Consider the following 27,243-nt stretch of genomic DNA (forward strand, 5'->3'; position numbering starts at 1 on the left):
AGGTTGGCTCTGAGGGCGACGGGTGTGATAACACACAGGGTGATGATGACGAGGTTGGAGATCCCACTTACTGTCAACCCACAGTCAGACAGTCGATGAGGTCAGCAGAGGAGGTGGAGGAGGATGTGACTAGCCCTGGGGATGGGGATGACTCGGTACCCGGACATTTGCCTGGCCTTGGGGATGTCGCGGTGGTCGGCACCCTGGCCCGTACCCTGGGGTCTCTCTTTAAAAGGGTGGATAATTGTTAATTTTATAAGAGTTCATGACGCCACCTGTGGTATCTGGTGACAAGCACCAGCGCTGCAGCAGTCCACTGAGGCCGGTGATAAGGCAGCTCGATGGTATAGCTCCCCACAGGTGGAGCTAGGTCTCAGGGCAGCGTATGCAGGGGGAATGCAGGACAGGCGAGACCCAGCTGGATCAGAGCAAGAACGGGAACGGACACGGTAGTCACTTCAGTACCTTTTACTGGTGGAAATTCAGGCACATCCCGGAGCACTGTAGGGTGAAGGGTGCATATCAGGATCCTCCCCAATGAGCGGGTGTAGGGCCTCCTGTTTCTTGCCTCTGCGCAGTAAGTTTCTGACCTGCCTGGAGCTAGGCCTAACTTTGTCTCTGTCCTGCGCTGGCTGACCTTGTGGTAGGGCCTTCTCTTGGAGTTCACGCTCCCAGTATGCGGGGCCTAAGCGTCTCCTGGCTCTGTTACATATCAGCACCTTAGCGATCCTGGGACTTGTAGTTCTCCAGGGATTCCGGTTATGCCTTACTGGGTCATAGAGATACCGGTAAGCTCGGATCCTGTGTCCGGTAAATGCTTCGGGGTGAGCTGGTTAAGCTCCTCTGCCCCTTATGTACTAACTCGCCACTCGCCTTCGGCCTACTCGGGCCCTCACTAGGCTATACACACTAACGGCAGCTTGCCGCGCTTCATTGATCTTACGGCACCGGCACACCTTAAGCTCTATCTGGGCTCGCTGAATCTAGCAAGCAGGAGCTTCGTGCTCCACTGCTGAACTATTAACTGCGTTCTCTAGACTAGACTGAGCTCCACTGCAGACTGACCTCTCTTAGGCTTCTCTACTGCAGGAACTCTTCAGAGGAACTGAACTGCCTAGCTCCACCTTCCCTATTTATATCCCTAACGGGCTCCCTCTGCTGGACTGAGGTGGAAGGTGGAGATGTGTGAATGTGACTCGCCCCCTGGGCCGTGGGGCACGCGGATCCGGGCGATAGGGAGATGCTGGGAGTAGTAGTGGCGGCCCGGTCCCGCGGCTCAGGGTGGTCAGACCAATGGTAGTCTGCTACTGTACTTTAGATAATGTCCGACTACGCCACCCGTGGATTGCGGTTATTAGGAACCGCCGCTGCAAGGCAGTCCGCTGGGGCTGATGATGGGTGCAGCTGAGGTGATGTGACTCCCCACGGGAAGAGTGCAGCCCCAGGGCAGTGTAGTGGATGGTGGGAGTGATGGTAGTGCGAGTCCCGGTGCTGATAGTGCTGGAGGCGCGAAGGAGCACACAGACAACAAGTTAAAGTCCAGGGTCTTTACTCACAGTTCGTTTGTTCCGGGTCACTTCTGTCAGCAGTGACCGCCCGAGCCGTGCTGCGTCCACCAGGTGAGGGGCTCGGTCAACTCCCAGGCAGCTCAGGAGCATGGCACAGGACCCCCTTTAATCCTTTCTCTGGCCTGCCTTACCAGTGACCCACTTTTGTCCAGCTGCCGCGGACTTGTGCGGTTAAACGTGGGCCCCGTCCTCCGCTGTCCTATATGGTGCCTTCCTAGCAGGTTTGATGAGGTGTCGCACCAATAGATGATCACGACGACCGGTCTTTGGCTGAGGGTTGTTTCTCCTCCACCAACTTGGGATCCGGTACCCTTAATCTGCCTGACCCTGCACCCTGGATTCTCGTGGGTTCTTAGGGTCCCTTCCACCTTCTTGTTCCTGAGCCCTTCTGTTTCTCTGTCTCTCCTTCTTTGCAGTTCCTGTTCTGTTCCTTTCTGTTCCTTTCTCTTGGAGCTGAGATGAGCCAGAATCTCAGCTCCCCTTCACCTCCTCCTCGGCCTCTCACTAGGCCCTCCTGGAGTAGAGCTCCTACAGAGCCTCTACTCCCTGTCTTCTCCTCTGGCTGAACTGACCCAGAACTAAGATGGTGCCCACCTTTTATACCTCCCTCTAGCCATGAGCCCAGGTGACCAGCAACCAATGGGCTCCTTCCTACACTCAGGAACCGCCCCCTATCTGCCCCTACAGTACTGGGTGTTCCACCCCTCCCTCCCCACTCCAGCAGGGACATGGTCGGTCGTGCCTGCACTTATGTCTAGTGGGAGCACCGTTGAGCTGTCCCTCGGAAATGGGGTGTGTGTGCTGCATGCAGCTAACTGAGCCCTGGTCCACACTCCATCCTTACCCGGGAGTGGAATACCACACCTCTGGCAGAGGTGCAATACCCCTGTAGCGGCCGAGCCCTCGGGGCGCTACATTCCCCCCCGGTAAACCACAGCACGTCCTCGGGCTGGAAAAGAGCAAAAACAGATAATTACAGGACATGCAAAAACTTTTTCAATAACTTTTCACATCAGAAAACAGGTAACATGGTTCAATTCCCTTTATGGGAAACACTCCTCTTCTCTTGCCACTACCACAAAACACTTTGCTAATGCCTCTGGAACTCTTTTGTCACTTATCATATAAAACGGTCTCAAAATTATGTAAAACATTTTCTAGCAGCATATAAAACTTTCTCATGTAACACATTTTTAAGTAAAGCACATTCTTGGATTCTTGGCTGCGGTGCAACTTGCAACCAGGTAAAGGTGCAACAGTCCAGTAAATCTTGAGGTAGACGTTGCGGTTTTTGTATAAAACCAGTAGGGGGCGCTTTAGGAAGCGCAACTATATACAAAGGGTTGACCGCTCTCAGTCCTCGGCCAGTTTTGGGAAGGGAATGGCTGCTCACAGTCCTCAGCCTGATAGGGGATGAGGGGCACACAGGTAGCAGTTCAATATTTGTCCCAACGGGGACCACACTTTCAAGACGGGAACAGTCCCAAAAACAGTTCTGATACCCTGACGGGTAACTATGTACACGGGTACTTTGCTACTTACTAGTAGCGGTGTCCTCCATATGCTCCTTCTTCCTCCTCATATGGTTCTTCAGACCCGTCCGGGTCCTCTTGGCTCTCCTCATAGCCGCGGTATTGTAGCTCCTCCTCGGTGAGCCGATGAACATGTAGGGCGTATGGTCCTTTTGCACCCACGTGGCGGGTAAAGGCGACCACATCACCAGGGTACAGGTCACGGCCACGATGCCCCTCAGGTAGATGACTCTCCATGTCCCTGCGGGTCACAAAGACCATCGCCTGCGGTTTCTGGGCCCCTGATGAAGCCCCAGCCGTTCTCCATGTGGAACTTGACTACGGTCCCGGTGATTCGGGGACCACGGGCTGCTTGGGGGTCTTGGCGGGCCTTGCGCTTTTGTTCAGCACTCTGGACTTGGAGCCGTTCCTCCCTGACGCGCCTCTCTCGTTGCTCCCGCTCAAAGGTCGCCAGTTGCTGGTGACAGGCCTCCAGACGACGGACCGCGTCTGTCCGGGTCTCTTGAGAGAACCCCATCAAGTTCTCGCCGGTGGAGTCCCACGCAAATTGGACGTCTTCTAGTGGGGGTAGGGTGACCTCGACGGGTTCAGGAGCCGGTATCAGAGGCTCGCGCGGGGGCTGGGCCTTCCATGGATGATTGCCGGTCACTTCAGCCGGCCACTCCAGCGGCAGTCCATCCGGACCGGTGTGATGGGCAAACAGGTCCACGCCCAGCGATGGTATAGTGGGGGGACCTGATCTGGGAGCAGCGCCCGGGGGCACTCGGCCTTGCGACCAGGCCGGGGGTCTTGTGGCTGCGCTAGGTGGCAGTCCCATCCGGGACAGGGGCGCAGGCTTGGCGATGGCGCCCGGGTCATAAAATGTGGGCACCACATTTTAAAAAAGACATAGACAAACTGGAGCAAGTTCAGAGAAGAGCGACCAGAATGGTGACTGGTCTGCAAATCATGTCCTATGAGGAACGGTTGCAGGATTTGGGAATGTTTAGCTTGCAAAAAAGAAGACTGAGAGGAGACTTAATAGCTGTCTACAAATATGTCAAGGGCTGTCACATTGTAGAAGGATCATCTTTATTCTCATTTGCACAAGGAAAGACTAGAAGCAATGGGATGAAACTAAATGGGAGGAGACACAGATTAGATATTAGAAAAAACTTTTTGACAGTGAGGGTGATCAATGAGTGGAACAGGCTGCCACGAGAGGTGGTGAGTTCCCCTTCAATGGACGTCTTCAAACAGAGGCTGGACAGACATCTGTTTGAGATGATTTAGTGAATCCTGCTTTGAGCAGGGGGTTGGACCAGATGACCCAGGAGGTCCCTTCCAACTCTACATTCTATGATTCTATGATCCAGGCCTTGCGACTGGGCCGATGATGCTTCCTGCTTTACGGCACCCGGGGTCAAGGGGCATGGCGCTGGGCGGGGCGTGGCCGCGGCGCTCGCCGCTTGAGGCCTAGCCGGGAGCAGTGGCGGCGCGGCAACAGGTGCGGTGAGTGGGGCCTCTGGTGCTGCGACGGGAGGCTGGGGCAGGCTTGCGGGTGCTGGGCTTGGGGTGGTGACGTCCCCTTCACTTGCCTCAGTCCTCGTGGCTCCCTCTGCGGCGTCGCCTCCGGTCCTCTCTCCTCCTGCGCCGTCCTCCGAGGCAGGCAAACCGCGGGGTGCGGCTGAAGCCTGTCGCTGGTGGGTCTCGGCCTGCCGGGCCAGTTCCTCTCTCCACTCGGTGAGTGCACTCCGCTGCGCCCGGACCATCCTCCGCTCTAGGTCCTCCAGTGCAGCTTGCGCACGCTCCGGATCTCTGGGGAGCTGCGCCAGGACTTCTGCTAGGCTGCAGAACGGTTCGGCCTGCAGCAGGCTTCGGGCCAGGAGGCTGGTGCTGCTCAGGGCGTCCATTCCCGGGTGCGGTCTGTCTGGACTGATCCAGACCACTCCCTGCCCCGCAGTTTTCTTTCCTATCCGCCCCCATGGGGGGTGGTCCTGGGGCATTCTGCTGACAATCACTCTCAGGGGCAGCCCCCCCACGTTGACGGACATTTCCACAGCAGTGCTCATGGTTGTTGGGGGCGGGCTTCCTCTTTGGCGCCATTCTGGGACCCGGCCCACGATGGGAGGCGGCCTCCTGTGGTCTTTTGGCGCGCACATTATGGCGCTCGTTCTTCTGGGGCGGGCGCCATCTTTAGTACCGTGAAACAGTCTCTTTTCAGGCGCGCAGTACCCGTGGTTAGCGGGCACGAAATCCTGCCGACTACGCCAAAGCTGACTCGCCCCCTGGGCCGTGGGGCACGCGGATCCGGGCGATAGGGAGATGCTGGGAGTAGTAGTGGCGGCCCGGTCCCGCGGCTCAGGGTGGTCAGACCAATGGTAGTCTGCTACTGTACTTTAGATAATGTCCGACTACGCCACCCGTGGATTGCGGTTATTAGGAACCGCCACTGCAAGGCAGTCCGCTGGGGCTGATGATGGGTGCAGCTGAGGTGATGTGACTCCCCACGGGAAGAGTGCAGCCCCAGGGCAGTGTAGTGGATGGTGGGAGTGATGGTAGTGCGAGTCCCGGTGCTGATAGTGCTGGAGGCGCGAAGGAGCACACAGACAACAAGTTACAGTCCAGGGTCTTTACTCACAGTTCGTTTGTTCCGGGTCACTTCTGTCAGCAGTGACCGCCCGAGCCGTGCTGCGTCCACCAGGTGAGGGGCTTGGTCAACTCCCAGGCAGCTCAGGAGCATGGCACAGGACCCCCTTTAATCCTTTCTCTGGCCTGCCTCACCAGTGACCCACTTTTGTCCAGCTGCCGCGGACTTGTGCGGTTAAACGTGGGCCCCGTCCTCCGCTGTCCTATATGGTGCCTTCCTAGCAGGTTTGATGAGGTGTCGCACCAATAGATGATCACGACGACCGGTCTTTGGCTGAGGGTTGTTTCTCCTCCACCAACTTGGGATCCGGTACCCTTAATCTGCCTGACCCTGCACCCTGGATTCTCGTGGGTTCTTAGGGTCCCTTCCACCTTCTTGTTCCTGAGCCCTTCTGTTTCTCTGTCTCTCCTTCTTTGCAGTTCCTGTTCTGTTCCTTTCTGTTCCTTTCTCTTGGAGCTGAGATGAGCCAGAATCTCAGCTCCCCTTCACCTCCTCCTCGGCCTCTCACTAGGCCCTCCTGGAGTAGAGCTCCTACAGAGCCTCTACTCCCTGTCTTCTCTGGCTGAACTGACCCAGAACTAAGATGGTGCCCACCTTTTATACCTCCCTCTAGCCATGAGCCCAGGTGACCAGCAACCAATGGGCTCCTTCCTACACTCAGGAACCGCCTACTATCTGCCCCTACAGCACTGGGTGTTCCACCCCTCCCTCCCCACTCCAGCAGGGACATGGTCGGTCGTGCCTGCACTTATGTCTAGTGGGAGCACCGTTGAGCTGTCCCTCGGAAATGGGGTGTGTGTGCTGCATGCAGCTAACTGAGCCCTGGTCCACACTCCATCCTTACCCGGGAGTGGAATACCACACCTCTGGCAGAGGTGCAATACCCCTGTAGCGGCCGAGCCCTCGGGGCTCTACAAATGTTTATGGGGGCCTCATGTGGAGGATTCCATCAATGCACTCTTGTAGGATCTGTGATACCAAGCGCAGCGGGGCATCACAGATGCTATTGACGACGAGGTTAGGTTGCGCCTTCCTGAACAGAGACGGAGTACTGGAAGCACGTCAACAACTGCATCCTCAACCACAACTCTGCCTCTGACCACAAGTCGTAGTGGCTCTTCAGGTCACATGGGCTCTAAGCCTTGCATAGCCTGGGCATTTATTCAGATCGATAAGGATGACCCAACTCGTGTTATCTGTAATATTTGTCAGCAAAAGCTAAGTAGAGGCCAAAAAATCCATAGTTTGAGTACTTCATGCATGTACCGTCACATGGATATGAAGCATAAGTTGCAGTGGGAAGCTCACTGTGCTACAATGCGGCCTAGCCGGCTGGGCCAACCACCGTCTGCCCCATCTTGTGCATCCGCAGCCTCTTCATCCTCTGTGACTGGGGGGACAGCAGTCACACATGTTTTTGGACGCAGACCTGCCACCTCTTTACCCGCAACAGCCAGTGTGATTGGCAGGTCGTCAGTTCATTGGGAAGTGGAAACACCTGCTAGTGTTGAGCGCTCTCCGACATCGAGAGCACCACCTTTGGATCAAGGCAACCTAACATGTCCGCCTGCATCTTCCTCACAGATCGGCAGTTGCCGGGGACACCCTACTCAACACCGTCTAAGCACAACAGCCAGCCCTCGGTCCCTCAGATGTGGAAAAGTAAAAGACCATTTCCTCCTAGCCATGAGAAAGCTAAGAGGTTGAATTTCACCATCTGCAAGCTGTTGGCTACAGAAATGCTGCCTTTCCACCTGGAGGACACAGAGGATTTTCAAGACCTTATGTCCGTCACAGTGCCCCAGTACCAGATGCCCAGTCGGCACTACTTCTCAAAGAAAGGTGTGCCTGCACTCCACTAGCATGTCGCACACAACATCACCGCTTCTTTGAGAAACTCTGTGTGTGACAGGGTGCACTTCACCACAGACACTTGGACGAGAAGGCATGGACAGGGGCGTTACATGTCGCTGACTGGGCACTGGGTAACTATGGTGACAGCAGGACAAGGGGCTGCTGTCCAAGTCTTACCGTCCCCACGAGTTGTGTGTTAATCCTCTTTATCTCGAACTTCCTCCACTGCTTCTGCCTCCTCAACCTCCTCTCGGTCCTCCACCTGCACCCAAAGCCTGTCTGGTAATGCCACCTGCTTTCTAACTGCGCAGAAGGAATCCTGCACACCTCCTTACTATGCTGGCAGCTGGGCTCAACGCATCAGTGTTTACTTTGAAATGTCTGGGAAATGTGAGTCACACAGCTGAGGAGTTTTGGTCAGCTCTGGAGACCCAGTTTCATGAAAGGTTGTCTCCACTGGACCTGCAACCAGGGAAGGCCATGTGCGACAATGCTGCAAACCTGGGTGCGGCCCTTCGCAGGGGCAATGTCACACACGTGCCTTGTATGGCTCACGTGTTGAACCTGGTTGTCCAGCAATTTTTAGCCCATTATCCCGGACTAGATGGCCTTCTGCAGAGTGCACGGTCGCTGTGTGCTCACTTCCGCCGTTCGCATCCCGCAGTTCAACGACTTACATCTCTACAGAAGTCGTTGGGCCTGCCAGTTCACCGGCTGAAATGCGATGTGCCGACACGGTGGAATTCAACTCTGCACATGTTGCAGCGACTGTGGCAGCACCGACAAGCCCTGGTGCAATACGTTCTGACGTATAGCCTGGGCCAACGAGATCCAGAGGTGGGGCAAATCACGCTGGAGGAGTGGTCTCAGATCAGGGACCTATGCACCCTTCTGCACAGTCTTGAAATGGCGACGAAGATGTTTAGTGCTGACGATGCCATTATCAGCATGACTATTACGGTGATTTACATGCTGGAGCACATGTTAAACAGAATTCGGAGTCAGGTGGTGGGACAAGAGGAGGTGGAGGAAGTAGAGGAGGAGTCGTATGCGGAAGGGATAACATCTCCAAGGTCCAGACGGTTGGCAGCACCAAGGCGGCAGGCATGGGAGGGTGGGGGAGAGGGATTAACCAGGGCGCATGGTAGCAGCCAAACTGTTGAGGAAGGTGCAGGAGCCGAGGAAGAAGTGGAGGACGAACTGGCAATGGGCATGGAAGACTCATCAGATGAGGGAGACCTTGATCACATTTCTGTTGTGCGAGGTTGGAGGGAGAGGGCAGAGGAAGGAAGCATGATTCTTACCTCGCTACCAACACAACAAGGACTTGGTCCTTCTGGATGCGCAAGACACATGAGTGCCTTCTTGCTGCACTACCTGCAACATGACCCCCGGATTGTCAGAATTCGAAGTAATCCCGACTACTGGGTTGCCACACTCTTAGATCCCCGGTACAAAAGTATATTTGCCGAAATAATTCCTGCCATAAAAAGGTATTGACGAATGCAGAAGTATCTGTTGCAGAATCTTACATGTGCTTTTCCACAAAACACCAGTGGTGCACGTAGTGAATCTCACAGTTCTAACTTGCCAACGGTGGGACTGTCGAGTCTTCATCACTCAAACAGTAACAGTAACACAGTATCTGCTGGTAACAGCAATTTTGTGGAATCGTTTCACCACTTTTTTAGACCATCCTTTGCAAGGCCACAGGAGACAAGAAGTCTGACACATAGTCAATGCCTAGAGAGGATGGTACAGGAGAATCTCCAAGTGAACATCGAAGCCATGACTGTGTCACTGGACCCTTGCTCATTTTGGTATTCCAATCTTGAAAAATCGCCGGAGCTCGCCACTCACGCCTTGGAGATCTTGTCATGCCATGCAGCCAGCGTTCTCTCTGAACGTGTGTTCAGCGCTGCTGGTGGTGTGCTGACAGATAAGCGCACGCGGCTGTCCACTGAGAATGTAGACAGACTCACGTTCATAAAGATGATCAAATCATGGATTCGCAAGGACATTTCTACCCCTGTGTCATCCTTGGGAGACTAAAAGCTTGGGGATTTGGTAAAATCACCTCACCAACCGTTTTAAGCAACAGTGGGGCAATTGATGCCACTTAACCCTAGAACGCATGACCATAAAAATCTACACTTTCACATACCTGGGGCCCTTTAGGCCCGTGTGCAAATAACATGGAATAACTCAAACTCAAATGACAAACAACTATATACATGAAGAATACCTAGAGTTTCAAAATTCTAACTAAAGCAATCTTGCAGAAAATAGAAAACAATTAACTGGGCGGGCCTGCAAGGCCACAGGTATGCGTTCTAGGGTTAAGTGGTGTCTGTGCCACAATTTTGGGAGTCCCCTTGCTGTGTCTTACGTGACGTTGGCATCGTCAATTCCAGGTGGGTTGGGTCGCACCCCCCCTTTTAACTGTAAGAAACTACATACACTATGGCTTGGGGTAACACAGATGGTTGAGTCTGAAGAGCTGTTTACTCAGAGGTCTGCTCCAAATCTTCAGTGTCTGCTAGTCAGCGTAGAATTTTTAACTGTATCTAGCCTAGGCAATACTTTGGGCATAGTAGCCCAGCTGCGAAGCAAGCTGCACCGCCTGTGTATCTAATAAGAATTTTTAAATTAATCTAGCCTAGGCAGACTGTGGGGACCCCCAACCAAACCCAGATGCTCAGCCCCCCTACCGCCCCCCTTTTATGGACAACCCAATAATGTAACTCTTACAACTGGATAGGTGAGGATCGGTCACAGCTTTATTAACTCTTTATACTCATTCCATTAGAAAGGCATTTTATTTCTAAAATAATTCAGCTTGTTGCAGCATGCCCTGGGTCCCCACTCCGGCAAGTTGGCCAACAAGTGTAACTCTCCAACATGTCCTTTCTATTTCCAGGCCACGGAGGATCCAGCGTACTCGTATGCAGGACTCTGACCCCCACCCATCACTCTTAACGCTTGTTCCACTCTGTCCTGGAGTCCTGACAGGAATATGTCCAGTCCAATATCTATTAAGTGAACACCGTCGGGCCGTATGAGGCCTGCTTTATCTCCTTCCAGTTGTCGGTGTCGTATCACTACACCGCCTCTGTCTCTTCTAAATTTTGCCATCCGAATATTTATTACCCGCCTTGTCCATTCGATGGCCGTGATGTCTCGCGCACCTTGCCATACCGCTATCGGCACAATCTCTGACCATACTATAGCTAATTTTGTGAAAAATTCTCTGAAGCGCTCAGTGTCTAGTTTCATTATTGCCATTAGTTATGCGCTCTTGTGATGACCTAGGTTGTTTCCCCCGGCCTGTATAACTAAGATGACCGGACCTCTTGCCTCTCTCCCTACCTTGATTACCTCCATTAGTACCTGTGGCCATAGCAGGCCTCTAATACCTCTCCAGTTGAAATATGTGTTATGAAACTCTAATTTCCTCCCGCCTGGGCGGACTTTCGCCCTTTTTTGTGCCCAATATATATACGAGTGGCCTATCACTCACACTGTTGGCTTATCGTCACCTGTAAAAGAAACAAACCACGTTAGGATAACAAGTCCGGTCTTATGTATCTCGCCAAACACGTGGATCGCCATCTCCCTATCCTCTGAACTTCCGTTTCTGACAGTCCTGCTCTTGCTGCTTCCGTGGCCGCACCTATGCGGAATGAGTGTGTCCCGTAATCTTTGGGGTGGTTCCCTGCCGATGTTATGCATTTATTAAATATAGCTTGGAACAGGTATCTTGATAATGGCGTTCCATCAATGTGTGATACGAAGAAATTACTTTGTGATCTGATGGTTAGATATGTTTTTACTATTGTTACCCGACTCAGTGTACCGTTTGTGGGTTGTAGAAGTACCCAAGTACCCCTGCCCGCTGGAACCGTTTTCGATTGGTGTATGCGTACACGTATTGCATTATTGGCTATGACTACTTCCTGGTGTAATAAGCGTCCACTGGTGGTAATTTTGGATTGAGGGACTAATTCGCTTATACATAGCGCCCCGAAGAAGGCGATCACAAATGCAGTAGACATTAGTGTTGCTTCAAATTGTGAGTGTCATGTTAATGGTGTTAGGGATAAGATGTGAGAAATCAGTTTTAGTGACACGGGACGGGACGTCTACATTCCTGACTTGGCTGACCCCTTTTCCACCCTTTTATGGATTGTCTGATGATGAATCTTTGTCACATCTCCCCAATTCAGTAGTTGGAAGTGAAATGCTACTCCGGTCCGCCACCGCTGCGCTGACGCCCCTGATATGCCCCTCATCATTAGCTGGTGGAGAAATTCTATGGTGACTTGTGATCTGGCTTGTTCACATTGGTCAACCCGTCTGCCTGCTACTAGTCGTGTCCACTCTTCCCATGCCTTACCGTATGCTTGCCACGTTGACGGGGCAACTGACGCTCTGATTAATGGCTCTGTGAAAATCTGCCAATTGAATTGTTATAAAGCGTTAGCAGCAGCTTTATACCCCTCAACATAGTGGCTAGCGCGGACCCATACATTGTGTTTTAGGCACAGGAATACTAGCCTGCATAGTAGGCCTAGCACTGGGAGAGACATTGATGCCAACTTATTAATGCAGTGCGCTAGGCTGGTGTTTTGTGTTATTAAGCGTATATTTTTGTTAGCCAGGCGCGCGCCCCATATTTCTATTGCTACCACTATTGGGAAAAATTATTTTCAGGGCTAGATGCAGCTAAAAATTATTATTAATTTCAAAGCTGGTGGAGCTTGGTATAGATGGCCTAATACAATGAGACCCACACACTGCTAGAAGGCCAAATATTTTTTCAGAGGTAGATGCAGATAAAAATTATTTTTAATTTGCAACCTGATGGAGGTCAGTATAGATGGACTAATAGAACAAGTCCCACACACTGCTAGAAGGCCAAATATTTTTTCAGAGCTAGATGCAGATAAAAATTATATTCAATTTGCAACCTGATGGAGGTCAGTATAGATGGACTAATAGAACAAGTCCCACACACAGCTAGAAGCCCAAATATTTTTTCAGAGCTAGATGCAGATAAAAATTATATTCAATTTGCAACCTGATGGAGGTCAGTATAGATGGACTAATAGAACAAGTCCCACACACAGCTAGAAGCCCAAATATTTTTTCAGAGGTAGATGCAGATAAAAATTATTTTTAATTTGCAACCTGATGGAGGTCAGTATAGATGGACTAATAGAATGATGCTATGCCCAAAAGATTTTACTTCACTAGGTGCAGTAAAAAAATTGGTATTCTATACACAGGTGGTATATCTTGCAACACAGATAGGCTACTCCACTGACTAACACACTCTGCAATAGGCCAAAAAGGATTAGCTTTGCTAGATTCAGCCAAATGCTGTGAAAAAAACTTGCACAGCACTGGCACAGACCTGCCTGGCAAAAACTGATAGGAACTGATGTAACCTAGTCCTGAAAAGGACTGCAATTACAATTAGTCTTTACTCCCACAATCTATCTATTTAAGAGCACAGACCTGCCTGATAAAAGTCGTAGGAAATGCTGTAACCTAGTCCTTAAAAGGACTGCAATCACAACTATTCCCTACTCCCAAGCTATCTGTATATTTGTGCGAAAATTGGCTTGAAATTAACAAGGTATAGCGCACACAGCAACAGCGGTGCCGTCTAACACGCAGCTGCAGCAGTGAGAAAATGGTGGCGACGGGGAAAATGGCTTGGTCTTATAGGGCAAGGACATGTGACATACACTGCCAATCACACATGCCCTTGCTTGTGTGAAAAAAAGCACTTCGCTCCGTGTGTGCGCTGCTGATAGGCTGACAGATTGCACCTCCCCACTGCAAATGCGGGAAAGAGAAAAAAAAATGGAGATCTTCATTATTCCTGCAGAGATCCATCCCCTGCCCCTCCCCCCACCCCGCTGTACACTCAAACTGCGTATTAACATTAATTTTCATCATTACTGAGAAAAAATCCAGTTATGATTTTGGTGCACGAACAGTTATCGAACATAACCTCGAACAGCCGAATTTTTCTCAAATTGTTCGTGTTCGCCGAACGGCTCGAACACCGCCCAAAACAGCTCGAATTTGAGATTGGCGAACAGTTCGAGTAGAACACCGCTCATCTCTACTGTACACACGCAAATCAATGTTTGTAATGTTTTTCATGTGTGTGTGTTTTTCACCATATATTTTATCATGTACTGCAAATATACCTGTAACAACAAAAGAAACAAGGATAAGCTAAAGCTGCATACTGAAAACCACCAAGCAGCAATTAAGCTAATGAAGAACCACCAGGTCTTGACCATTTAACCTAATTAATTTATTCAAGTGAACCTATATAGACTATATAACTCTAACAGACTGTAAAGCAATATCTTACCTGAGGAAGGCTATTCTGTACCAATATATAGCCGAAACGCGTTGTTCTATGTATCGTTTTTTTATGATGATTTTTATCTAAGTAAATTTCTGAAGACTTTTAATACCTCCGCCTGGTGCCTGTCTCCTGGGAGCGCTGAACAGACTAGATGAATCCTTTCATTTTCTCCTGACCTTCTCAAGAACAGAGGAATTTTAATTTCATATTTTTTTTAATCAAATCATTCTGAACTTCAATTCCCATAACCCACCCTAAACCCAAATCCCAACACTCCAGAGAACCATTTTCAGAGCAGTTCTAGAATAACGGACTATAGCATTCGTAGAAGGAGAAGAAGATTAAAAAGTGACTAACAAAGGGGTAGCAGCGTTTTAATGTTATCATTTACTGCTTGATGCCTGAGTCGGGGAGTGCACACTGAAAACTGTTGCAGGCTGCTGTAATCACAGGACACAAGCAAACAGCATGGCATTTCCTATCAGCAGGGAGGAAGTAAAGGGCGACAGCAATGAAAGTCTCCTCCTACTCCGCTCCATATTGAAATGAATAGTGTGCATCCTACAAATGAGATGCATACAGCAAACAATTGATTTTCCATACATAGGTTTTGAGTTGACCACTGGATATACACATGTGTATCACTAATTACCAGAACTGGAAATCGAAAAAAAAGACGAGCAAGTTTGGGGTGAATCCTGCCTTCATTACTGCACAGCCGCTCATAGAGGGATCGGTGCTAGGAACAGCAGGAGTGCCGGCGATGTTCACAGATTTACCTGCTGCGGGACTGAAGGAGTCTGATCACGCTCGGCTCGAAGCTTTTTACCTGGTTTACGATAGGAATAATTGAAAGCTGTGCTTCAAAGGCGAGGAAGAAGTTTGCCACAGTCTGCGCTTGAATACCCTTAAGGGGGGAAAAAAAAGATATATACAAATACTGAAACATCTAAATGCATTAGAACATCAAACCTGGTGAAGCGGTAAATGACTTGTCCTCCAGGGATACAGGCTACTGTCATTCAGTAATTATTTAATAGGAATTTTACATTTTATGTGATCACCACGCTAGAATGTAAATGGAGAAAAACACAACACAACTCCTCATCATATGAAGATATTTTGTGTTATAGAACAGGATTTCTGTGGCACAACAAGACTGATTTACTATGTATGTGTGTCACCCTGGCCTGGATGCCACAAGTGTAATTAAAGCTGTGTCTGAGAGCAAGGGGGAGGTTCTCTAGTCAGGGGAACATTAGCATGCAATGCCTCCTGTCTCAGGCCAGTAGGGGGAGCTGGCTGCCCCTATAAAAGCTGGTACTGGGGGCAGGGTTAGAGAGAATGGATGGCCTGTCTCAGCACTGAGACGTGTCCCAGAGTGGAGCAGGGACAGAAAGTTGATTGCACCTAAGAGGAAGTGTGGCAGTAGGAGAGCCACCAGCCAGAGACGAGAGGCGAAGAGAGCCTGTCTTGGCAAATCAGAGACTGACCTTACCAGACTTTGGTGTCTGAGGCTGGAAGGATTCCACATCCCCCAGCAGAGAACCAGTCCGCAAGGGACTGTATATTCCTTGGCCTAAGAAGCCTGGAGGCCCTGCCACAACCGAAGGGACCAGTAAAGCCGTACAAGGCTGGGAGCAGAAAGGAACCCACGTCGCAGGCCATACAGGCGAGAATACACGGAAAGCTCGGAAACGTGGGCTGTTACCCTATCAGGAGGAGATAGCCAGAAGGAGCGCAGAAAGCACGGTAGGCCTACACCCTCACCCTGACCAGGGCCAATTTCCCCGTTGCTCTCAGACATCCAGGTCCCCCTCCTAGCCGGGACTGTTTATGGGTCAATTTACCTGTTCTAGTAAAGACCCTGGACTGCAACCTGTTGTCTGTGTGCTCCTTGCTTCTCCAGCACTATCAGCACTGGGACCCTCACTACCATCACTCCCACCATCCACTATACTGCCCTGGGGCCGCACTCTTCCCGTGGGGAGTCACACTACCCTAGCTGCACACCTCATCAGCCCCAGCGGTCTGCATGCAGCGGCGGTTCCTAATAACCGCAAATCCACGGGTGGCGTAGTCGGACATAAACATCAGCACATAACGGACTACCACTGGCCTGACCACCCTGAGCCACGGAACCGAGTTGCCACTACTACTCCCATCGTTCCCCTACTGCCCGGATCCGAGTGCCCCACGGCCCAGGGGGCGAGTCATATGCACCATAGCCTTCATTTGATGTCACTTACTTAGCACCAACACCTTGCCCCAACTCTGCAATCCCCAATATCAGTCCATGACCTCAATGGGGTCACTATAAAATTATAAAGAGGACTGGTCATGTCTTTATTAGAAAATAGACAAACTTAGGATAGAAACAATATGAACATATACCCTGCTATAAGTAAGTAAAAAGCAATAGGAAATATATATAATATAGGGTACTTAGTAAACATGTTGTTTGATTAAAAAAAAAGCCATCCCACCAGCACCAAGGTGTACCCAGTCAGTTATGTGAAGTATATAATAAAATACACTTTAGTACAATATTAGTATCTTGTCCCTTTAAATCTGCAGCTACTTCTGTCACCATGGTAACTGCATTCATACTCAGCCAATAGGATTGCTCGGTTTGAATTTGAAGAAAAAAAAAAAGTCCTATATCGTCAGTTTGTTCCATCTCATCTGAGTGTGAAGACAGACACCTGCGATCAGCGAGATTATAGGTATAAGACGTGATATAATATAACGGACGGAGCCACATCCCATCACACGCACTCAGCGACCACAACTGACAGGAATCAGCACATTTATCAGAGGAGAAGTCATTATTCCCCAACACATGATAAGTGACAACTTCTAGATCTGCTGGGAACCCAACTAATCCCTGCTAGTACCTCCCCGGACCACCGCTCCATTCATTCTCTATGCAGGAGAAAGCTGAGTACAGCGCCCCCCATAGAGAATGAACGGACCGGCGGCTGAACATTTGCACTTCGCTCACTTCTATCTATAAGTGCTGTTCTGCTGATTGGGTCATAGCGGCCAAACCCACCGATCTAAGAGTCATCACCTATCCAGAGATCAGTGAGAACTTGTTCCAACTAGACATCCCCTTTAATTGAAGAGATCACATATCTAACAGCCAATCCTATTCATTCCCAATCTTCCCTGTGCCCAGTAATGCCCCTGGGTATATCGCCAATATGAGCCAATCACCAAACCCTCTGCTGACTGTTCCCCATGTTTTATAGATTTTGGATACGTTTCTACAAGAGAAGATCTCAGCGGCCACCATGGGGATGGGTTACTCTGCCAGCGATGGAGCAGGTAGTATCCACCAGCCGGTGATATCTCACCTTCCTCCATATTCTGCTCTTACATGCGTTTCTTCAGCTTTACCTCTTCCCAACAGAACCAATTGATGGTTTTTTCTGTTTTTTCCTTGGCTTTTTCCAAGGGCTATAACTTTTTCATGTCTGTCCACATAGTGTGAGGTCTTGTTATTTTGTAGGATGAGCGGTACTTATAAATCCCACCATTCATTTACCACATAGTACTAGAAAACGGGAAAAACATTCCAAGTGCAGTAAAAGTGCGAAAAAAAAAGCCTGACCTTGTTTTTCTGGGAAGGGTTTTAACGGCGCACATAGTGTGGTAAAAATGACCTGGTAATAGGATCCTACTCCTCAGTGTGATTACAGCAACACCAAACTTCTCCAAGAGTTTTTCTGAGACCCGTAACATTTTCGTTTTTCGGGTTGATGGAGCTGTGTGGGGGCTTATTTTTTGAAGGGCAAGAGGACTTTATTGATAACATTTTGGGACACATATGACATGGTCATCGCTTCTTACAGGATTTTCTGTAGTATTGTGCCGAACGAAAAAAATGTAATTTTGTCTTTTTGAATTTTTTTCTGTGTTCTCTGATCGTTTGTTTTTTATATTTGGATAGATTGTATTTCTCTGAAAGAGACCATACCACAAATGTGTATATTTTTATTATCTTTATTTTTAGTGGGAGGTGAGTTGAACGTGTGGGGTTTTAATATTTTAGACTTTTTTTTTTTTTTTTAATTTTCACTGCATTTGTATACATTATCTGATTGCTTGTGCTATATACAGCGATACCACAGTAATGCTCCATATAGCAAAATCACTTTCTTCTTTACAGCCCAAATGAAGCTTTATGATGACAGGCATGGAGGCTTCAGCAGACCCCCGGATGTCATAGCAGTCCGTGTGTGCCCTGTGATCGCGTCACAGGAGCGCCGGTGGGCGCATGGAACGATGCATCCCAATGCCGGCGCGCTGTTAATGCTGCTGTTAGAGATTGACAGCAGCACTGAACAGGTTAACAGTGGTGGGCAGATCTTCGCTCCACTCGCAGCTCTTAGAGGCAGGTCCTGGTTGTTTGTCACAGCCATTATCTGCCATGTACGGGGCGAGCTGACTCTGCTCCATACACCCGCTACTGACTTATACCAGACATGTACGGCAGATGTTGGTAAGGAGTTAAAGCGGTTGTCCTGCTTTGCGGCCATTTGTTTTTTTTACTTTAATGCAAGTATTTGGGGCTAAAATTGATTTCCGTTATTGAGTTTCATTAAAAATGTTGCGTTCTGTAGCATCTGTGCTGCACTGTCTATTCCTGGCTGCAAAATTAGCTAACTGAGAATCTATCAGTGAGCTCCTTCTGACAGTCTTAAGGGAGAGTTTGTAGATCTTTCATCTGTTTTTTTTTCCTGAGTGCCTTTTAGCTGATCTATGCCCAAAGAAAACATGAAACTTGAATGTGCAGGGAAGCAATAAGTCTGTAATAACCAGTGAAAAATGAAATCTAAATGTAAAAAATTACTTTTAGTAGTAAATACATGGACATAAGAAAATACACACTGCAATGTCCTGCATTAGGAGGAACTCAGGGCCCACTGCACCAGCATATTGTCTCACAAGGGGCCTGAGGATCTCATCTCGGTACCTAATGGCAGTCAGGCTACCTCTGGCGAGCACATGGAGGACTGTGCGGCCCTTCAAAGAAATGCCACCCCACACCATTACTGACCCACTGCCAAACCGGTCGTGCTGAAGGATGTTGCAGGCAGCAGATCGCTCTCCACGGCGTCTCCAGACTCTGTCACGTCTGTCACATGTGCTCAGTGTGAACCTGCTTTCATCTGTGAAGAGCACAGGGAGCCAGTGGCGAGTTTGCCAATCCTGGTGTTCTGTGGCAAATGCCAAGCGTCCTGCACAGTGTTGGGCTGTGAGCACAACCCCCATGTGTGGACGTCGGGCCCTCATACCACCCTCATGGAGTCAGTTCTAACAGTTTGTGCAGACACATGCACATTTGTGGCCTGCTGGAGGTCATTTTGCAGGGCTCTGGAAGTGCTCCTCCTGTTGCTTCTTGCACAAAGGCGGAGGTAGCGGTCCTGCTGCTGGGTTGTTTCCCTCCTACGGCCCCCTCCACGTCTCCTGGTGTACTGGCCTGTCTCCTGGTAGTGTCTCCAGCCTCTGGACACTACGCTGACAGATGCAGCAAACCTTCTTGCCACAGCTCTCACTGATGTGCCATCCTGGATGAGCTGCACTACCTGAGCAACTTCTGTGGGTTGTAGAGTCCGTCTCATGCTACCACGTGTGTGAAAGCACAACCAACATTGAAAAGTGACCAAAACATCAGCCAGAAAGCACTGGTACTGAGATGTGGTCTGTGGTCCCCACCTGCAGAACCACTCCTTTATTGAGGGTGTCTTGATAATTGCCAATAATTTCCATCTATTGTCTATTCCATTTGCACAACAGCATGTGAATCATAGAATCATAGAATAGTAGAGTTGGAAGGGACCTCCTGGGTCATCTGGTCCAACCCCCTGCTCAAAGCAGGATTCACTAGATCATCTCAGACAGATGTCTGTCCAGCCTCTGTTTGAAGACGTCCATTGAAGGGGAACTCACCACCTCTCGTGGCAGCCTGTTCCACTCATTGATCACCCTCACTGTCAAAAAGTTTTTTCTAATATCTAATCTGTGTCTCCTCCCATTTAGTTTCATCCCATTGCTTCTAGTCTTTCCTTGTGCAAATGAGAATAAAGATGATCCTTCTACAATGTGACAGCCCTTGACATATTTGTAGACAGCTATTAAGTCTCCTCTCAGTCTTCTTTTTTGCAAGCTAAACATTCCCAAATCCTGCAACCGTTCCTCATAGGACATGGTTTGCAGACCAGTCACCATTCTGGTCGCTCTTCTCTGAACTTGCTCCAGTTTGTCGATGTCTTTTTTAAAATGTGGTGCCCAAAACTGTACACAGTATTCCAGATGAGGTCTGACCAAAGAGGAGTAAAGACCGATAATGACTTCACGTGATCTAGACTGTATGCTTCTGTTAAGAACACCAGAATTGGCACCGAAGAGGAGACCCCACCGAAGAGGAGACCCACCGAAGAGGAGACCCAAGAGGAGACCCACCAAAGAGGAGACCCCACCGAAGAGGAGACCCCACCGAAGAGGAGACCCCACCGAAGAGGAGACCCCACCGAAGAGGAGACCCACCGAAGAGGAGACCGAAGAGGAGACCCACCGAAGAGGAGACCCACCAAAGAGGAGACCCCACCAAAGAGGAGACCCCACCGAAGAGGAGACCCAAGAGGAGGCCCACCAAAGAGGAGACCGAAGAGGAGACCCCACCGAAGAGGAGACCCCACCGAAGAGGGGTCTTATTAAACATTGACCTGTCTTTAGATGAAAAGGGAGCTTTTTTTTTTCTTTCTTTCTTTTATTGTATTCCTACTTCTTCCCTGAACATGATTTTTTATTTTTTTTTAAATCTGCCATACTGTTCCAGAGATATGGGCCTTTTTACTTACTGCTAAATTTTATGATCTATATCAAAGGGGGCGTGGCTCACAGGATCCTCAGGGGTGTGTCTTTAGGCTGCTCTGCATAATTATCCTGTGGGCCACGCCCCCTTATAAAGATTACACACAATCAACACTAAATAAAAAGGCCCATATCTCTGCAACCGTATGGTGGATTTAAAAAAATGAAAAAGTGTAATACTCGGGGGAGCAGCGGGAATAAAGTAAGGGCAAACACTGGTCACTTCTGACTTGGTGACATGTCCTCTTTAAAGTAGAATTTTTGTTCTTCAATTCTGGTTATTGTATGTGATAAATTGGGAACATGTCATTTACTTACAGGATTGTGCTGGCGTTATCCTTTACTCTGCTGAATCTGCTACCCAAGTGGCCCTCGATGGTATTCAGTGTCTAGGTAAGGAGAGTCTAACCTGTGCCTTTTGGCCAACACCTAAATCCACCAGCACTACTGATACATATTTATTCTTCAGTTTTGCCCTCGATGTTTCCAGCAGTCCACAACACAAAGCGATCACCATTACGGCTGTGGGGGTTTTTTTTGGTTTTTTTTTGCCTAATGTTTTCAGCCGATTCATCAATTGAGCAAACTCTGTGCCCGAAAAATATAACCTCCATAATTGATTTTATATGATACATTTCTCGCACAAAATTTTGCGCTGTGTTAGAGGAGCATCCAATTTTTTTTTCATTAAAGTCACAAAAAAAAAAAGATTAAAGACGAAAATAAAGAATTCATTGTACTGTGTGCGCCATTTTGAAGAATTATTTTGGTGCAAAAAAAACCCCATCAAGTAATGATCCAAGATGTAAAAAAAAAAAAAAAATGAGAAAATGACTTTAAATTTTAACTGCAAATGAAACTTGCCCTATGTGTCTTCACCTGTATGAAAAGACTGGGATGGCTCTGGGAGCAAGCGCACCACCACCGCTGTGTTTTCATATATAGGCATCTCCAATGTTTAGGAATTCAGTGTTGACAAGCGTTGCGATTTGTGCAAGTAAAGGTGTCAGGTTTAGATTGTTGCCTGTATTCACTTTAAGGGAATCTTTAAGTAGGTTTTTGTTATATAATCGGAGAGCAGCATGGTGGAGGGGCAGAGACCCTGATTCCAGCGATGTGTCATTTTTGATACAAAAACAGTTTTCTCTGCTGCAGAGCTCTAAATGCTTAGCCCTGTATAACCCCTCCCACAACACTGATTGGCAGCTGTGTATAACACCCGCCCACACTACTGATTGGCAGCTGTGTATAACCCCCGCCCACACTACTGATTGGCAGCTGTGTATAACCCCCGCCCACACTACTGATTGGCAGCTGTGTATAACCCCCGCCCACACTACTGATTGGCAGCTGTGTATAACCCCCGCCCACACTACTGATTGGCAGCTGTGTATAACCCCCGCCCACACCACTGATTGGCAGCTGTGTATAACCCCCGCCCACACCACTGATTGGCAGCTGTGTATAACACCCGCCCACACTACTGATTGGCAGCTGTGTATAACCCCCGCCCACACTACTGATTGGCAGCTGTGTATAACCCCCGCCCACACCACTGATTGGCAGCTGTGTATAATCCCCGCCCACACCACTGATTGGCAGCTGTGTATAACCCCCGCCCACACCACTGATTGGCAGCAATGTATAACCCCCGCCCACACCACTGATTGGCAGCTGTGTATAACCCCCGCCCACACCACTGATTGGCAGCTGTGTATAACCCCACCCACACTACTGATTGGCAGCTGTGTATAACCCCCGCCCACACCACTGATTGGCAGCTGTGTATAACCCCTGCCCACACCACTGATTGGCAGCTGTGTATAACCCCTGCCCACACCACTGATTGGCAGCTGTGTATAACCCCCGCCCACACCACTGATTGGCAGCTGTGTATAACCCCCGCCCACACCACTGATTGGCAGCTGTGTATAACCCCCGCCCACACCACTGATTGGCAGCTGTGTATAACCCCTGCCCACACCACTGATTGGCAGCTGTGTATAACCCCCGCCCACACCACTGATTGGCAGCTGTGTATAACCCCCGCCCACACTACTGATTGGCAGCTGTGTATAACCCCTGCCCACACCACTGATTGGCAGCTGTGTATAACCCCCGCCCACACCACTGATTGGCAGCTGTGTATAACCCCTGCCCACACCACTGATTGGCAGCTGTGTATAACCCCCGCCCACACCACTGATTGGCAGCTGTGTATAACCCCCGCCCACACCACTGATTGGCAGCTGTGTATAACCCCCGCCCACACCACTGATTGGCAGCTGTGTATAACCCCCGCCCACAACACTGATTGGCAGCTGTGTATAACCCCTGCCCACACCACTGATTGGCAGCTGTGTATAACCCCTGCCCACACCACTGATTGGCAGCTGTGTATAACCCCCGCCCACACCACTGATTGGCAGCTGTGTATAACCCCCGCCCACACCACTGATTGGCAGCTGTGTATAACCCCCGCCCACACCACTGATTGGCAGCTGTGTATAACCCCCGCCCACACCACTGATTGGCAGCTGTGTATAACCCCCGCCCACACCACTGATTGGCAGCTGTGTATAACCCCCGCCCACACCACTGATTGGCAGCTGTGTATAACCCCCGCCCACACCACTGATTGGCAGCTGTGTATAACCCCTGCCCACACCACTGATTGGCAGCTGTGTATAACCCCCGCCCACACCACTGATTGGCAGCTGTGTATAACCCCCGCCCACACCACTGATTGGCAGCTGTGTATAACCCCCGCCCACACCACTGATTGGCAGCTGTGTATAACCCCCGCCCACACCACTGATTGGCAGCTGTGTATAACCCCCGCCCACACCACTGATTGGCAGCTGTGTATAACCCCCGCCCACACCACTGATTGGCAGCTGTGTATAACCCCCGCCCACACCACTGATTGGCAGCTGTGTATAACCCCGCCCACACCACTGATTGGCAGCTGTGTATAACCCCCGCCCACACCACTGATTGGCAGCTGTGTATAACCCCTGCCCACACCACTGATTGGCAGCTGTGTATAACCCCCGCCCACACCACTGATTGGCAGCTGTGTATAACCCCCGCCCACACCACTGATTGGCAGCTGTGTATAACCCCTGCCCACACCACTGATTGGCAGCTGTGTATAACCCCTGCCCACACCACTGATTGGCAGCTGTGTATAACCCCCGCCCACACCACTGATTGGCAGCTGTGTATAACCCCTGCCCACACCACTGATTGGCAGCTGTGTATAACCCCCGCCCACACCACTGATTGGCAGCTGTGTATAACCCCCGCCCACACCACTGATTGGCAGCTGTGTATAACCCCTGCCCACACCACTGATTGGCAGCTGTGTATAACCCCCGCCCACACCACTGATTGGCAGCTGTGTATAACCCCTGCCCACACCACTGATTGGCAGCTGTGTATAACCCCTGCCCACACCACTGATTGGCAGCTGTGTATAACCCCCGCCCACACCACTGATTGGCAGCTGTGTATAACCCCCGCCCACACCACTGATTGGCAGCTGTGTATAACCCCCGCCCACACCACTGATTGGCAGCTGTGTATAACCCCTGCCCACACCACTGATTGGCAGCTGTGTATAACCCCTGCCCACACTACTGATTGGCAGCTGTGTATAACCCCGCCCACACTACTGATTGGCAGCTGTGTATAACCCCGCCCACACTACTGATTGGCAGCTGTGTATAACCCCCGCCCACACCACTGATTGGCAGCTGTGTATAACCCCCGCCCACACCACTGATTGGCAGCTGTGTATAACCCCCGCCCACACCACTGATTGGCAGCTGTGTATAACCCCCGCCCACACCACTGATTGGCAGCTGTGTATAACCCCCGCCCACACCACTGATTGGCAGCTGTGTATAACCCCCGCCCACACCACTGATTGGCAGCTGTGTATAACCCCCGCCCACACCACTGATTGGCAGCTGTGTATAACCCCCGCCCACACCACTGATTGGCAGCTGTGTATAACCCCTGCCCACACCACTGATTGGCAGCTGTGTATAACCCCTGCCCACACCACTGATTGGCAGCTGTGTATAACCCCCGCCCACACCACTGATTGGCAGCTGTGTATAACCCCCGCCCACACCACTGATTGGCAGCTGTGTATAACCCCTGCCCACACCACTGATTGGCAGCTGTGTATAACCCCCGCCCACACCACTGATTGGCAGCTGTGTATAACCCCCGCCCACACCACTGATTGGCAGCTGTGTATAACCCCTGCCCACACCACTGATTGGCAGCTGTGTATAACCCCCGCCCACACCACTGATTGGCAGCTGTGTATAACCCCTGCCCACACCACTGATTGGCAGCTGTGTATAACCCCTGCCCACACCACTGATTGGCAGCTGTGTATAACCCCCGCCCACACCACTGATTGGCAGCTGTGTATAACCCCCGCCCACAGCACTGATTGGCAGCTGTGTATAACCCCCGCCCACACTACTGATTGGCACCTTCCTGTGTATAACCCCTGCCCACACCACTGATTGGCAGCTGTGTATAACCCCCGCCCACACCACTGATTGGCAGCTGTGTATAACCCCCGCCCACAGCACTGATTGGCAGCTGTGTATAACCCCACCCACACTACTGATTGGCACCTTCCTGTGTATAACCCCCGCCCACAGCACTGATTGGCAGCTGTGTATAACCCCCGCCCACAGCACTGATTGGCAGCTGTGTATAACCCCCGCCCACAGCACTGATTGGCAGCTGTGTATAACCCCACCCACACTACTGATTGGCACCTTCCTGTGTACACTATATATTGATAGAAAGCTGCTGATCAGACACCTAGTGCTGTAATGATAATATCCTGCTGATTTAAGACTGATTTTATTGATACAGCAGCACACAGCCCTGTAGTAACACATTGCTGGAATCTGGCCGGACATTATTCTGATCTCAGATTACATAGACAATCCTGCTGACAGATTCCCATTAAAAGGTTCTTCCCGTCCTCTGCTCCCCATCCTCTGGCTTCCTGCTTGCTCCTGATGATTGACAGTTCGGACCAGAGGTGCCACCCGTCCTGTGCGCTCTCCAGTGCTGCAATCAGAAGCAGCCTTCCCTCCTGGAGAATCAGAGGACAGAGGCATAATGAAGCCGGCCGGATCCAGAGCGGACAGCACTCCTTCCCTAGGAGACCGACCACCTCTGACAGACTGGCAGAGGTGGCTGGTGACCTAAAAATATCTCTCTTCTCTAGGTCTGAGAGGATTTTTAATAAGAAGTAAATTGAAAAGTTTTTACCGTATTTTGCAATTTTACCCATGAAGACTGAGACCACCCCATGTTCACTGTTCTTTTATAAATGTTTATTTCTCCACAGGGGGCAATGGCTATATAAACGACTACCCGATGGGCCGCTTCCTTCGTGATGCCAAGCTTTATGAAATAGGGGCTGGTACTACCGAGGTTCGGAGACTGGTCATAGGAAGAGCCTTCAATGCTCTGTACAAGTAACCTGCCGACCTTGGAGATCACCGATCATGGCTCTAACTCCGAACTCAATCCGCAAAAATCTCTCTGCACCCGGGTGGATGAGGAGCGATGGGCACTCACTGCCTAAAACACTTACCTCGTAGCTGCGAGCCTCGTGGCCGCACAGACTGGACTGTTAGGAGACCGGACCGGTCCAGTGCTCTGTCTACCGACTCTTTATCAAGTGAATGTGAAGATTCTTATACCGGGGACATGAAACCATGAACCGTATAGTTATATCCAAGAGATGGGGGGCTCTGATCACCCCCACTGATCACTGTTTATGGAGTCTGTGTATTGCTCCAGGAACAAATAAAGCATACGTCAATCATCTGTCATTATTTTCCCCAGTGCTGTCTATAGTGATATCTACAGCCTGTTAAAGGAGTTGTCTGGGACTTAAACATTTAACATTGATGACTTATCCTTAGTATAGGTCATCAATGTCTGATCGGTGGGGGTGCGACACTCTGCACCCCCGCCAATCTGCTGTTCCTGGTGTCAGCGGCCAGGACTGATCAGTTACAGAGCTGCACAGTGGGTGCGACCGGGCACTGCACTCCACCGGGCACTGCACTCCACCTGCTATTGATTTGAATAGGGGGCGGATGTGCAGTACCGGCCGCGGCCACTATACAGGCGCTGTGCAGATCCATAACTGAGCAGTTTTGTGACGCCGCCGACATCAGGAACAGCTGACTGGTGGGAGTCCCGGGTGTCTCACCCCCACCAATCATACATTAGTGACCTGTCACCAATGTAAGTCTTAAAGGGGTTGTCTAAGTGTAACCCACCCTGTAAGAGCAGAGATGCATTACAGAAAGTGGATGCTTCATCTCTTCA

At 50.2% G+C, this 27,243-nt stretch overlaps 1 protein-coding gene across 2 annotated transcripts in view; it reads left to right on the forward strand.

Annotated features, from left to right (window-relative positions):
* Positions 1–26,738, forward strand: part of LOC141197778 (isovaleryl-CoA dehydrogenase, mitochondrial-like) — a 41,219-nt gene extending 14,481 nt beyond the window's left edge. Inside the window, exons 1-3 of one of the 2 annotated variants that reach the window (XR_012269853.1) lie at positions 18,385–18,481; positions 21,177–21,249; positions 26,249–26,738. Coding sequence is in view for 1 of the 2 variants with exons in the window: in XM_073662865.1 (XP_073518966.1) it covers positions 21,177–21,249; positions 26,249–26,382 (207 nt within the window). In the remaining variant the exon portion in view is untranslated. Of the gene's footprint in view, positions 1–18,384; positions 18,482–21,176; positions 21,250–26,248 lie in introns of those variants that run through there. The other variant, XM_073662865.1, reaches the window with a different exon arrangement.
* Positions 26,739–27,243: the final 505 nt, after the last annotated feature.

This window comes from Phyllobates terribilis, unplaced genomic scaffold, assembly GCF_046119375.1.
Source record: "Phyllobates terribilis strain yellow unplaced genomic scaffold, ASM4611937v1 Scaffold_87__1_contigs__length_6367161, whole genome shotgun sequence".
In the NCBI taxonomy this organism is placed as follows: Eukaryota; Metazoa; Chordata; class Amphibia; order Anura; family Dendrobatidae; genus Phyllobates; species Phyllobates terribilis.